The sequence below is a fragment of the Argopecten irradians genome, chromosome 1 (genome assembly GCF_041381155.1).
Source record: "Argopecten irradians isolate NY chromosome 1, Ai_NY, whole genome shotgun sequence".
Lineage (NCBI taxonomy): Eukaryota > Metazoa > Mollusca > Bivalvia > Pectinida > Pectinidae > Argopecten > Argopecten irradians.
The window spans coordinates 22,293,325-22,308,405 of NC_091134.1; the positions used below are offsets into that span (position 1 = coordinate 22,293,325).

General features: G+C 33.1%; 1 protein-coding gene across 5 annotated transcripts in view; it reads left to right on the plus strand.

The window, feature by feature from the left end:
• The first annotated feature begins 3,367 nt into the window (after positions 1–3,367).
• LOC138320958 (chloride channel protein 2-like) overlaps positions 3,368–15,081 on the plus strand; it is a 37,746-nt gene continuing 26,032 nt past the window's right edge. For 3 of the 5 annotated variants that reach the window (XM_069264291.1, XM_069264311.1, XM_069264300.1), the window contains exons 1-3: positions 3,368–3,540; positions 5,260–5,421; positions 13,861–13,984. In XM_069264291.1, coding sequence (XP_069120392.1) covers positions 5,383–5,421; positions 13,861–13,984 — 163 coding nt within the window. In that variant the 5' untranslated portion in view covers positions 3,368–3,540; positions 5,260–5,382. The remainder of the gene's footprint in view (positions 3,541–5,259; positions 5,422–13,860; positions 13,985–15,081) is intronic. The other 2 variants (XM_069264320.1, XM_069264328.1) reach the window with 1 other exon arrangement.

Genomic DNA, 15,081 nt, shown 5'->3' on the forward strand with positions numbered 1-15,081 from the left:
CCTATAAGTACGGACTTTAATGGCCAATAGCTTTATATTGTTGAAAAGCTATATATATTTATTGGTTTTTGAAATATCTAACTAGGATTGTTCCCGTTCCGTCTTTGGTAATGTATTCGCTTTTTTCCGATGTGAAATACACGAGACAATGAAAGCTTCTTCGTTAACTTTAGGTTCAAACACTAAGTCATGTTGCTGTTGTGTGGGCCAACAAGTCGTGAAGTGAGTGGTGTTTATGTTGATACTATAGAACCTCGATGAACGGAATGTTCCAACCATATCGAATAACGCCTTGTCGCATTATGAAGACTTCACATGTCACGACCTTGTCATATTTTGGACAAAAAAATAATATAGCCAGGTTTAGAGGACTAATCACGAGCTTATGGACACCCTGATGCGTTCATCATGAGGGTACTACCTTAGAAGAAGGCACAAACGAGACGTAACCGTGGACACTGGTAACAAATGTTTAGGATGGGTCTTATTTATTAAGACAGTAATACCGTGAGGGCCAACTATCAAGCAAAAGCCTGACATACGATGGTAGAAGTATCATCGACTAAAATAGGAGTCTTCTCCAAACCCAAACCTTGTCGCACCTGACTCGTATACTCATCTGAAACATAATCATATGTGGCAATGTCTTTTTAAAAGAACAATCTAGATAATAAAACCTGTATAAAATAATAATAATAGCTCTATAAGGTGCAGATGATAGAACCGAAACTCTTCCTCATATAGTGACAGCCAGCTGTAAACCCAAATATGTTACATTGTCTAGAGAGATGGTTCAATTTCAACAAGTTTATCGAACAACAGGCTAAGCCTATACAGGTTATCTCCCAGAAGAGATGGTTGAATCGAATGCATATCTAAAAAGGGCTTAAAATTGGCTTGAAGACCAGTTGGTGTATCGTCAAATGAGAGAGCAGACCAAAAACAATCGTAGAAAGGAAATTAACACTTAAAAAGTCCAAACAACTTACGTCATATCAAAAGAAATATTCCTGGAAGAAAGTAGAGATGCGTATTACAGCGGTTTATGTATTTCGTGGAGAGGGCGTATATATAAGCTTTGCCTGCTGTCCGATCCAAATTTTTTTTATTTTATAAAATGTTTTTAAATGAAATGAACTGCATTTTTGCAAAGCCTGGGGAAACATAAAACAATTCAAACATGTTTTTACTCAAATGGACACGAAAATGTGAAAACAACCAGTCAGTGGACTTAGATCTACATATTTTTGACTTGTGGTAGTTTTTTGTGGTTAGCTGGTGGGTCGCTGCTGCTATTTATGTTGTGGTAGCGACAGTTTTGGGATTTTGTGGTTTACATTTGTCTACGGTTTGTGATTTGGTGATCGTGACAAAAATCCCTGTAAATGACAAGCTGGACAACATCACCCTGATAATCACAGAAGGCATTGTCACAATGTGGTGTTAACTTCATTAAACCCAATTGACAAGAATTCTGTTCGTCATGAATACAAGACATTAGACATTTCGATAGAACTTTACTATGTATATGAAGACACTAGGCTTATGTTTAGCAGACCGATAGCAAATGGTTGGTGTCCGATGTGGTCCAAAAGATTGTGATATCTTCTGTATATTTACAGTGCACAAATGAGTTACATTGAGCTTCTGTCTGACATGAGAGTATATAACCTATTAAATTTGTTAATTGTTGGTTTTGATAGGTTTTACTCCTAGCAAGAACAACAAAAAAGTGAAGTATACACTGAAATGGAGTTTCATTTTTGAAAAGTTTGTCAAGGAACGCCGTTAGTGACTTTCTTGATCAGACCAAAAGTCTCTGTACAAAAGCATGTACTTGCACTGACGCGCGTAGAGATTTGTCGATACTGAGATGCAGCTATCCATAACGCTAAATAGGCTCAGTACGTTTGATGCGCTTGCACAATACATCTTTAAAATGTTATGTGGTTCTGTAATCACGAATTTTATTTTATGTCACAGATTAATAATTGCCTCTAGTCTAGACTTAGACCCTTGCTGTGGCTATCGGGGCGCTTACTCTTTATATACGTCTGGTCTGATCTACCTAGCTTGATTAAGTCGGATAAATCAGTACATTACTGTCGTTCATTTAATGCTTTGAGTTTGATGTTTTATCATGCCGATAGTCGTGCTTTGCTATCGTCATCAAGGAAATTATCGCTGTCAACGCCTCAATGGCATATATTGGACATGTGTTTGTTCCATGAAAATTAAAGTAACAATAAGCATTGTAAGGTCATAGTGATGGAAGAAAATAAGTTCCGTGTCCTTCGACTATCGGTTGTATATATGAGGACACAACCCACACTCTTGATATTTATAATTCAATTAGCATCCACATATAGCTCTGAAGGCATAAAGGTGCCACAGCCTTTCTTGATAAATGACCTCCGCCAGAGGGCGTAATTGCCCGTCAACATGTGACGTCACAATACACCACACGTGTATGAATGGTTATGGTGTTGTCTTCATTGGTTACAAATATTACATGCATGTTTTAGTTCTAGAACAAGGTATATGCTTCAGGGTTATTGTCCAAGGTGGATAGTCATCAGAACAACACAGGCACCTAACGGCTGATTGCATGAGAACATGTACAGAAGTGTCAAATGATTATTCTCTACCAAGTTAAAACTTTGTGATAAATCTATAACGTCTTTGTACATCTATTACTGATATATCAAAAACTAATTATAAAATAATTGAAAAAAATTTGCAAAAGTGAAACTTAGCCTTCCTTGCATGCCACATGGCGTATCTTCTGCCATTTTGATAGCACTCGCTCATTTTTCATGAAATATTTAAACCTTTTCTTACATACATGTGCAACCTGTATCTCGATAAATAATATGCATTTTGTCAAACTATATCAAACTAATCAAATACAGATGTTTTATTCGATTCCTTGAGATTTGGCCTAAATCATTCCGTGTTTAACTTCACGAACTAACCATACACAGGTTTCTTTAAAATATGAGAGATACTACTGTTTCTTCTTAATCAATTTTATTATTGGATGAAATAAAGAAAATACCTGGCATCCGGAACATGAAACTAATTATATGGAGCCCGCGAAGGGCTCTATCTAGGTACCAGTAAATGTCTTATAATATAGATCTGTGCAGACTACCTATGTGTCCCTGCGTACGATACACAGGAACGCATCTCTACACATAAATTCACACATGCACAGCATATATTTTGAATTTACATGTAAATCAGCCAATGCTAACTGATGTATGTGCACACGTGCAGATAAACCCATATATATACCTGTGTAAGTTCGTCAGCTATTGTTCATACCTGTTAGTGTGTAATGTACGCCTTAGTTATGCATACTTAGGGCACAGCAGTCATCACATACACCTATACTTACCTGTCATAGGGCCATACCTGTGGGACGTGTGGAGAACCTAGGTTTCCATACCTGGATTCTACCTGTAGGTTCGGATTTCTTACCGTTATTTTCGTAAAAGAATAACTTTATCACACACATGGATTATTATACACTTTAAGGTAAGTAATGTTTGAACTATATATTTTAAATTGTCGATCTTCCCCTGATAAATATAATATCACGTGGCACTCATTATTTAGATGAATTCCGGTAATTTGACATTTAAGTATGTCATTGGTCTACACGTCATGCATGTAGCTATAATGAAATACGGTCTGAAAAATAGCTGATTTCCCCTTGATAAATGACAGAAAGCTGCTGCTTAGTACTTTAGATATCTAAAATTCTGATTTTATAGATTCAGATTTTTAAACATAGAACAGTATTCATTTATATTGGAAATTTGAGTGTGAAAGGCGTCGAATCTGGGTATTTCTGTTGTGATGAATAAAATAAATATATGAATCAACACCTCTAAGAGGTTTTTGATTCATAATCATCAATTATATATACATGGTTTAAAATGCGTGGGTGCATATATGTTAAGTATTCATTTCTTGTAGATGCATGTGAAATATGAGCTCATTTTTTTTGTATGACGCATGTAATGATGCTTTGCATTTAACTTTGTCGTTAACCGGTTACACCAGATGCTTGATGTGGACACATACTTTTACCTGTAATCTTCTAGACATGTTTTAATACATCGAGTTTCCATTTATTTGTCAACTTACAAATGGGCGGGTCCCATAAAATCTACAAAGAAAGATTTTGGAAATAAAAAAATGTAATTCGTCATGGCAAAAGGTTATATGCAATAACTTTCGTCACTACATTTGTACATGTGTCCTAGTGTCAGGGATACTCTACATATCAGACACGATGTGACAGACAGCTGTCTTCATTGTCTCTGATCTGATAGTAGCAACAGACAATGAAGATGTTTCATTACGACATCTCTCCTTCCTAAAGAACAGTTACGGCCTAACAACACACCTGACATCGACAATGTTCACACACATGCAGTTTAGCCCAGGGCGATCTGAGATTGCCGAAGGCAAGACTTTTGACCCATATTAAATACATTTACACGTGTACTAAATACATTACAACAAAATACTATCACTTTTACCATGTGTAGAGCCTGTGGCGAATACCATTACGTAAATTAATAGAAAATTTGGATCAACTTCAAATCGCCGTTCCACAGAATTTTTGACTGACGTTATCACGGTTTATAATCTTGCAATTCGTCAGAATTATACAGATGTTTCTGAATTTGTCAAAGCCAGTAGGCATATCACATACATGTCCGTGTTTTTCTGCAACAATTCATTGAATAGAGGGTGCATTGAAGTTAACTCAAAGACATAAGGGATTTCGATTAATATTAATTAAGATTTTTTTCTTTTACGTTTAAACAACTAAAAAAGAAATTGTAGTTCATAAAAATCATCGACTGTCATTCGATCGCTCTTGACAGATTCGTTAGCTTGATAAAACAATACCCATGATATTAACTTTTATATGTCACATAAATTACACAAAGCTTATAACTACATATTGCTGATCAAATTCAAGTGTTAGATAATATGAATGTGAACGTTCATATTTAAAGTTTACGCTTTATTCGATATTTCACACACAATACTTTTAAGCTAACTATGCTTTCACCAAACAATGTCGCTCCCATCAAATGTCAAAACGAAAGTAGGCCGACGCTACGCAAATCACAAGCCTTTCTGTATATTGGTAAGAACTTTTATCATCGTAAACAAATTTTATCCCCATATGTAAATGTTTAATCTCAATAAAGTTCCGCTTTTATTTTCTTTCAGTTGCTAGTAGACGAAGTCTAGCAGAACACACATTCTTTTACGAAAAGGTAAGAAAGCTATAACGTCATGGGCCAATCAAAATGATCGTTACAAATTAGACCTACCGACAGATGGCGTACAAACATGGCTGAAAAACAAGATCTTGGTTATGAACAGACACTGGTAAAGTTTATTTTTCTCTTATTTACATTATTTAAAGTGTTGATATACACAGACAGTTATTATCACGTTCAATGGTTACACTTAAAGTAAGTCACTGATATCATTAGTTGACCAAAACAAACCAGTAACAATACGAATTTTAAGAAAAATCGTCTGATCTAAGTCAGGGATATTAAAAGTTACAACTGTTAAAAGCTTTAAGCTTAAATTAACTTAATTAAATTAACATTGTGTTGTAAACAGTATTTGAGTAAATCGAAAGCAGTGATCAGTTTGGAGAAAATCACTAACAGTTAACTTGTGTATTATATGCTGACTAGAGTATCCTACCTAGTGGTGTTCCGATTAATCAAGTTCAACGAGTATTGTTGGTTTTGGGTGTTTGACCAATTCTTCGAGTAAGAAATCTGTATTTGAGTTTCGTTGGAATTGTCCAGCATCATGATAAACGAAAGTGTATGATTAGCCTATCAGTACAACATGCAAGAAATGTCGTAAAAAACGTGAAGTAATCAATCACTTGTGTGTGTTTTTGCTCATATCATTTCAAATATCAAGTGAAGGAGTATGATTTTATTAAATAAAATTGGTCTTGTAAACTTTTTTCATACATCACATGGAAATTCTATTTGATTCTGATGATCACAGTATATAGTAAGCTATAGACCCTAAAGTTTTGAATCCCTTTATTCAAATATTGAAACTACAAAAATAAAGTCTTCTTATTCATTTGATGGAGCTTGTATGTTTGGTTCAGTAGCAATAGCAAAGAGAAAATGTAATCACCCCATGTATGTGTGAAACTAAAGTAGAAACAAAGTGAAACAGATATTTTAAACATTAGTAAAAAAAACTACAAAATTAACTGTTAAAACTGAAGTGAATGAAGAAATTTGCTATATATTGGTTCAAGAATTTGTAGTTATTCCTATAAGCTTTCATATATTTTTGTTCATTTTAATCATCCCTCTTCTTCTCATTAATAAATTTCCCTTTTTCTTTTATTTTATCCTTTTCCACCATTTTTGTTAAATTTATGTACCTTTTAGGGAGTCCATGACAGGGCAATAAGCCAGGTATGCCCCCTTCCCCTCCTTGTTTGGATCTGTTCCATTTTTCAACTGAAACATGTACATTTTTTGTAATTGTTATTTTGTATTAAAATATCCATTTAATACCAAACATCCTTGCAGGCTGAATTTTCTGACTGACACAATGTTTGATGATATACCAATTGTTAATGTACTTGTGGTTAATTTCACCACAAAAGTAAACCTAGGTCACTGATCATAGCAGGCCAGTGGCCTTGTTATACCAACACTTGTTCATTTCTGCTTGTTAGACAACATCTGAGCAAGGAAATTAATTGAATTCACAAAACAAAACAAAAATCACAAAAACAACTTGCCTAACCGACATAGGTTTGCTATAAAAATTATTGTGTAACATGTTATCAAAACTACAGAGAATGTTACAGAATGCATGATTTTCACATTAATTTTAATCACTGCCTTTGCTAGAGATCAAACAGGTTACAAAACCTCTGGCTTATTATAATAGGCTGACACTCAGTTGATCAAGCTAAAGAGAACCATGAGGTATATTACAGCTAGTTTTCACCAGGTTTACATGCACACTCTATACTAATTAGATACAAGTGATGTATAGAGCAAGAGTAATCATAGATACTTCTTAAATTATGAATTCATAGGAAGACATAATGGTGAAAGAGGGGCTGTGGTGGCCTAGTGGTTAAGATGTTAAATACAAAATATTCTATTCCATTTTCTTTGCAAGATATGATGACTGATGGCACTCATTGTTGTTGAGTGTGGGTGTCTTTTAGGGTAGACCTCAAGCACTAATTTTCTTTCACACGCCTCCAATTACACCAAAGCAGCCACCTTCAATATCTATCTCATTCTGGGAAGTCAAAAATGTTGAACTTCATACATTTTATAATATCATGTTAAAATAAATGATTCAAGTTTTAGTTGTAGAAGTCAGATATGGGAATATGCCAAAAACAAGTTATCGGTATCATTCCAAAGTATTATAAATTATTTCATCTATGCTTGTGAAACACTTAAAATAATGAAAATGAATGAGAATTTCATTGAATAAAGATTCATCTACTTAAGACTTGAGCAGATTTACCATTTTCTTCAATAATACATTTAATGCTCTAGTGTAAGATGTTGATCTAATTACAAATTAAATATGGACCCAATAATAAATTTATTTAATTTCACAACTTTAATGATGAAATGCACTGTCTAACATTTATAATGAAATATTAATATTTCATAGTTAAATTTAGTTGCTTACTTCATATAAAACCCTCTACACCCAAGTGTATGTATTTATGTATATGTGTGGTAGTATCATACTCTGCACTTTGTGTATTACGTCAGGTTTAAGGTCATAGGCGTCACTTCCATATATGAATCATATATGTCAAAAATAAAGGAGTGAATCCAGCATTCTAATTTAATTTTGATAGTGGTGATTAAAACTTGTGTACTATGCTTTTCTCGGGCGTGACTGAATATGACAGAGAACATCTGTTGTCATATACACAAAGACAAAAGTTCAAATCAATATACATGTACAATGTACATTATTGTACAAGTGTGCTTGTTACCTTATATACATAGGGTACAGTTTGTATAGATGTGTTTGTATATATATATATGTATAGTTATGAACTGTAAGATGCATAGCTCTAATGTGAGAGACAGTTGATGTCTACATATGACCATAGATCCACATGTTTTAATTTGAATGGACAACAGGATACAATCAGCAGAATGAAATGTTTTAAAATGTATGAAATAAATAAAAAGATTCAAGTTTACTTTAAATAATCAGGAAAAAAGGCATCTGTTCTTAACTAACACTATTTTTTGAACAACTTTTAAAATTAAGGTCAAACAGGTGTTCCTTATGACCTTGACCTCACATATTTTGAAAATTAAAGGCTAAAACAGCTTTTTAATGGATGCATGACCTTGACCTACAATATTAACATTAATAATATTTAGAATCTGATATCTGTTAATTTAACAACTGTTTTCCAAAACTTGAAGACACATTTATTATCTGTTATCATATAATCTTGAATGTATATTATTTGAATTATACTGACAAACTCTTAATTAGAAATAAATGTTTTTGAACATGTTCAAACTTTACCTTTGAAATATGAAATTTAAATTTGATAAATTCCTGCCAAAAACCTTAAAAACGTTTGACAAAGTGCATACTAATTTTTAGGCATGTGTGCATTTATTCTGCAGATGTTTCCTTAGGAATCTAGATCCATGCATTGATATCACAGAACTGTACATTTTGTTGGGTGTTGTATGTATGGATACACACCAGTAATGTTAACCTGTCTTCTAAAGCGATGATCAGTCATCTTCAAACACAACCAAAATGTCTAGACCGTCAGTGTCAAATTAAAACTTTTTATAGTGCATCTACATCCATCAAGTGCTTTTGTGTGTAAATCAACTCAGATAAGGATATTTAAGACAAATGTACCTGGTATGACAGCTCGTTGATTTTGATAATGAAGCAAGTCTCAAGTGTGACCAGTTTCTGTATTTTGTTCATTAAAATGTAGTCAAACCTGTTCAGGAAGGGTCAAAGAAAAAAGGTCTTTATTTTTAGTAACATAGCCAAGTGATCTCTGTATACAGGTCACATAATCGTGAAATTGTGTATTTTGGACTTCAAGAATGTGTTTTTTTGGATTTTTTTAAAATAAAAGGTGATTATTATACAAAGGCTGCCATTAAGAAATGAATTATTGCAATGTATACACAAAGTAATGACAGTATAGTGATCAATATGATGTTTATATTATTCTTATATTAGTGGTAATCAAGAAGACGATATTGTACAAAACTTACCTGGTTTTTATTCCCTTTAATTGGGATGAGGAAAGGAAGGACATGTCTTGTTTATAACCATGTCTGTTCCGTCCAAATTTCACTGAAGACGGGAACATTTATATGTCTTATGGCAGAACATTTGAGGATATTTATCTCAAATACTACCAATAAAATCTGTATTGTGTAACAAGCGGTACATTAGAGATGGTATTTATTATACAGATGTACAGTAATAAATATTTTAACTTTAAGAATTGTACCCATGTGGTTACCACCATTTGGTGAAATCCTTCAGAGAGCCTGTGTGAGGAAAAATCCTAGAGATGCTAAATATCCACACAGGAAGCTTGCTGGAGCGGAGTCGGATAGCTAGCAATGGGAACATCAGTGATAAATCAGTTAAAAAGCTTACTGTTGAGTTACCGCCTCAGTATGCTTATGCCAGAATTGTAAGTGATGGATTAGTTTTCAAATTGCATTTTAAAGAAATTGCCTTTTTTTTTAAAATTGATTTTTTGTGGTAAGTTTAAAGTCTTCCAGATGGCTTCTGTTAGCTGTACTCAATTTAAATTTGTAAGTCGATGGTCAAGGTGCGTTAACTCATTTACCCCTGAAATTTCATAATGGACTGGTCTAGCCTTTGATTTAGAAGAGCCTAAATGTGTCTTCAGGGGCGAAGTCTAGTAAATTTTATTACTGTTGCCAGTGGTTGGGCTGGCAACTTTCAGGCCAGGGGTTTGAATAGCTTGCTGTCCCCATATATTGCACGATTGTAAAAGATGGCGAAATTGTCCTAAATGACTTTCTTCATCCCAACATCTTCCAAGTCTGGGCTAGTATTGCTTCCTCATGCTGAGATATATATCATGATCTTTTAGAAAGTTTCAATATGATTCAGTGAGGTAGCACTATGAAAAAATTGGGCAAGAGTTCCACTATCACAAGGAGACACAACACAAATTTGCCACAATCTTCCAAGCAATATCAAAATATACCTTTGGTAAAATCTTATTCTCAATCTTATTGCACTAAATGGCCTCTGATACTTGCTTCATATCTTGTTTAATTAAGGTAGCTCACAGCTATAAGTAAAGTAACCCATAGCTACTTTAAAGGATTAATCTGACTGCTGCTATTGGGCTGTAAACATAGTTTAACCCAGTAAACAAATAAATGAACCTGTTGTTGAATTTCATTACCTGATAATGACTTCCTGTCAAACCTTGTGACATTGTGTACCTGATACTCCCAAAGTTTATTACTCTATGATGTTGTTAGCTATAGGTAGTAACTTTGACAGTTACAGTTATTTGAAATTTATCATTTTTGTATAAACCTAGGTATTACATTTGGAGTTTCTTACAAAAGGCTGCTTTAAATCAAGTCTAGTCCATTAAATGTTAATTGAAATATGATTATGCAATTAATGATTTAGTAAAAAAAATTAATGAATAACAAGAAATAATAAGTATGAATATATATATCATATAAAAGAAGTGAGTCCTCAGATAAAATGGGTCCGTTTGTACATTTTGAATAGACTTTCAGGATGGGATACTTTTAATTTTCTGTGCTTAAAAAATGATATGGGCAGGACGTTAACACAAATCCTGTTCTGTAACCTAAGAATAGTGTTTTGCTGTGTTATAGAAACTTTTTATCAGTCATGCATGTCCGTGTCTCTTAACTGTCAGATGCATTTATGCATTCAGGTTAGTTAAGTTGTTATCAGGGAGAGAACTTGACTTAAATCTGCAGTGAGACATGTGTTTACCGGTTAACGAGGAAATGTATGTAGATATACTTGTCCTTCAAGGTGTTACCATGCAGCCTAATGACATTATAACACTTGGGACATTTCACTTTGGCAGACTAGGCAGATATTTGAAATAAAGAATTATGTCTCCAAAATTAGAAGATGAAAAATAATACACTAAAATTTCTCCAAAAATGTTTTGATTCCATTTTTCTTTGTTATGAAAAAAATTGGCTTCAATTCATTTTTTTTCTTTATTGAATACAGCCTGTAATTATGGTATACCTTATTCGCGGTAATTAGCACCCCTCCCACTAAAAGCGCCCCTACTTTTTTCTGGAGAAGGAGTTGAAGTTATTAAACGCCCCATCCAATGGTTTTAATGATGTTTTACACCATGTTTTGCTTCTTACATCAGCATTGTACGTATCTCATATTCTTTCATACCTACGGGTGTAATACTGGTTGGTCTAGGGCAATACACTCAAGCCGCCTAAGGCTTTATTGCATGGCTACCCATGCAATAACGCTTCGTGACGTCACAGCATCAACAAAATTTCTATTTCCTTTTTTTCACAAACTTAACTGGTTTTACAATAAAATATGCAAACAATGGAATTTTTGTTGAAAATATCACGTAATTTTCCATGTATGAGAAATTGACTTTCAGCCGTGGATTTCTTCGAATTTATTTCAAAATGGCGGGATATTGTAGTTGTAAAATTGCAATAAAACGTTGAGGTATGAAAGAAAAATACTCAGGATCACAAAATGTTGCAAAACCCTCGGCAAGCCTCAGGTTTTACTACATTTTGTGACCCTCGTGTAGAATATCCCTATCCTTCATATTCACATATGAAAGAGTCTTATATTACATTACCTTGTGAGTCTTTTACATGTGAATCACAACAAAATAGTGCATCTCAAAGGATAAAAGACATATGCATGTTTATTGTGACAGATTAATCTACTACGGGTACAGAAAAAGTTAAAATATGGCGGAATTTTTCGTCCACAACTTACATTTTGGTTCACTAATAAGCGCCCAGAGTTGTTACAATTTTTTAATCACCCTGGGCGCTTGTTACAGGAAATACAATAATAATATTGTTTTTTTTTAAATGTAATGAATATTAATGAAGATAGTAATGCCAATTTGGCTGTATACATATAATTAAATTTAGCTTAAGGGTCAAAGATACCTTTTATCTCTATTGCAATGAATCAATTTTTTCAAGCTTTATAATTCAAAATGTAATATGTTATTGCTATATATATGTGACTCAACAATTATAAACTGATTATACATTAGACAATTTCAGTTAAGTAGAGAAGAGGTAACACATTTGAACCAATAAGCGTACAGAGCACTTAAAATATAAAAAAAATATGAAGGAGCAGCTGTGTTTAATAGGACCAAATTTGGGCAAAATTATTACATGAAGTTGACCATTTATCCGGTTAGAAAAGAAATAAAATAGAAAAACCTTCACACTTTCCATAGCTTCAGCCTGCATTTAATGTGTGGTAAGTAAAATTACATGTATGTAGGCTCAAAAATGGGGATGGGCACTTAAAGAGACTTGGGTGTTTATTGGGATGAATATGGTATATAATTAAGATGAACATCACTATTAAATGGCCCAAAGTCTATGGCTTATGGCTTGTGCACCAGAAAAAATGTTTCAGACTAATGATACATAACTGTATAAGATTAATCATGTAATCTAGATATGTTAATATCAGATTTATGTTTTCGCACTGAGCCCCAAGCAAGCTTCCATATATATACAATGTTTGTTGTTTATGGAGCTTATGACCTTCAATTCAGAACTGTTTTAAGCATGTTTATTATGTAATGTAAGACATGTGTGTATATTAGGTAATGTAAGACCAGTACGAATGTATGTATATTATGTAATGTAAGACATGTGTGTATATTAGGTAATGTAAGACCTGTACAAATGTATGTATATTATGTAATGTAAGACATGTATGTATATTATGTGTGTATATTAGGTAATGTAAGACCAGTACGAATGTATGTATATTATGTAATGTAAGACATGTGTGTATATTAGGTAATGTAAGACCTGTACAAATGTATGTATATTATGTAATGTAAGACATGTGTGTATATTAGATAATGTAAGACCTGTACAAATGTATGTATATTATGTAATGTAAGACATGTATGTATATTAGGTAATGTAAGACCTGTACTGTAGCTAAGATAATGTAAGACCTGTACAAATGTATGTATATTATGTAATGTAAGACATGTATGTATATTAGGTAATGTAATAGCTAGTTGCTGTAGCTAAGCTTAGAATGAATATCTTGTAGTGTCAACCTCCTTCATACTTCAGTGATCAAGGTTATCTACATATCAACAACTTGTCCTTGTTACTGGGTAACTAAATTGGTATAAGAATTTACTTACCAGTACTTGGGTTTCAAGAGTACAATGTTAAAGCTGCTTTCTACACACTTAGTAATAGTAATTTTAACATGACTGTGGCAGGGTTCTGAACTTTTGTGTAGCTGTGATAGCTCTGTCAATGCCTATGTTATAGTGTTGTCTTACTGAAATATACAAATGTCTTATGATCCTTACAATCTATAACAGTTAATTTTCTGATTTCGAGAAATGTACAAGTCTGTGCTGTCTTTGTGGTGTATTTAAGACTCTTTAATGTTTTGCCTATATCATAATTATCTTGGTATGAAAGGTTGCTGTTGAAACTTACTGATGCACTGATTTTCTACACCTTTTTATTTCAGCTTTATGGAAAATACTCTAAAGATCTCGGGTCATTTGCAAAGTTTCAAGCAAAAAGACTAAAGAAGGATAGAACAGATTTGGGAAACGTTGAAAAACCTAAAAAGGGCCTTTACTTTTACCTAGGTAAGTGTAGAAGTAAAAATGGTTAATGTATTGGGCATTTGTGGAAGGTTTATTAGATTGCTGGCATCCAAGACTTATGAGTAACCTTAAGTTCTGTAAAGCCAATCTACTGGAATTTCCTGATAGAAATTATACTTATTTCTGGAGGAATTTTTGCATACACGGTATCCTCATATAGCTTAATCACAAATATTCAATTGACAAATTTCAGATTTTGATGTTTTGACATGAAGTTTTAAATTAAATTTTTGCCAAAATAAGACATAACAAAACAAAGTTTCATTTAAAAAAATCTAATATGTCATGCAATGCTAATCATATACTCAATGTAATGTGATCATAATCAATCAAAGTATGTTATCATAATTAATCATGTACATGATGTATAGCCAATTTATTCTGACCTTGGGCTGCTGAGATTTAGCTGAGAAGAATGACTAAGGTCAAGGACATAACCAGTGTATTGTAGACACTGATAGTAAAGTAGTTATCATAACTGGTAGTCTGTGTGGTGAGGGATGGAGTTATATACCTTGATGTGGTAGTCTAATGTTGTATAAAGAATTGTTTATTTAACAATTATACAATATATATATATAAAGTATATCTGTTGTTATAAGTTACTATTTTGCACATTTTATAAACATACATAGTTCCACTAAAATAGTCCTAAAAAAATTAAAGTATGATCCCAATTGAACTGCATATTTAGTTTTAAAGAATAATTTTTTTTTTCTATGTCCTGTAGAGACAAATTATCATAATATTTTTGTAGGCATGAATACTGTAGATTAATGCATTATTGGAATGAATATATGAACTAGAATTATTTTCATTTGATCGAAGGCAAAGTCTTAGTTGACCTTTTGCTATTGCTTTATGTCTGGTGTTAGTTAATGTCCATTGTGCATGCATGGTGGATAATAAGTTATCTTTTCATTTTCAACTTCTTCTTAAATACTATAAAGCACAGCGCCTTGATATTGAGCTTGTACCTTGCTTTACAGTCATAGGGGTCAAATGTACTGAAATCTTTTAAAAACTTCAGTAACAAGATCAGGCTTAGAGACTTGAGATTTAGTCTATATCATGGAAGG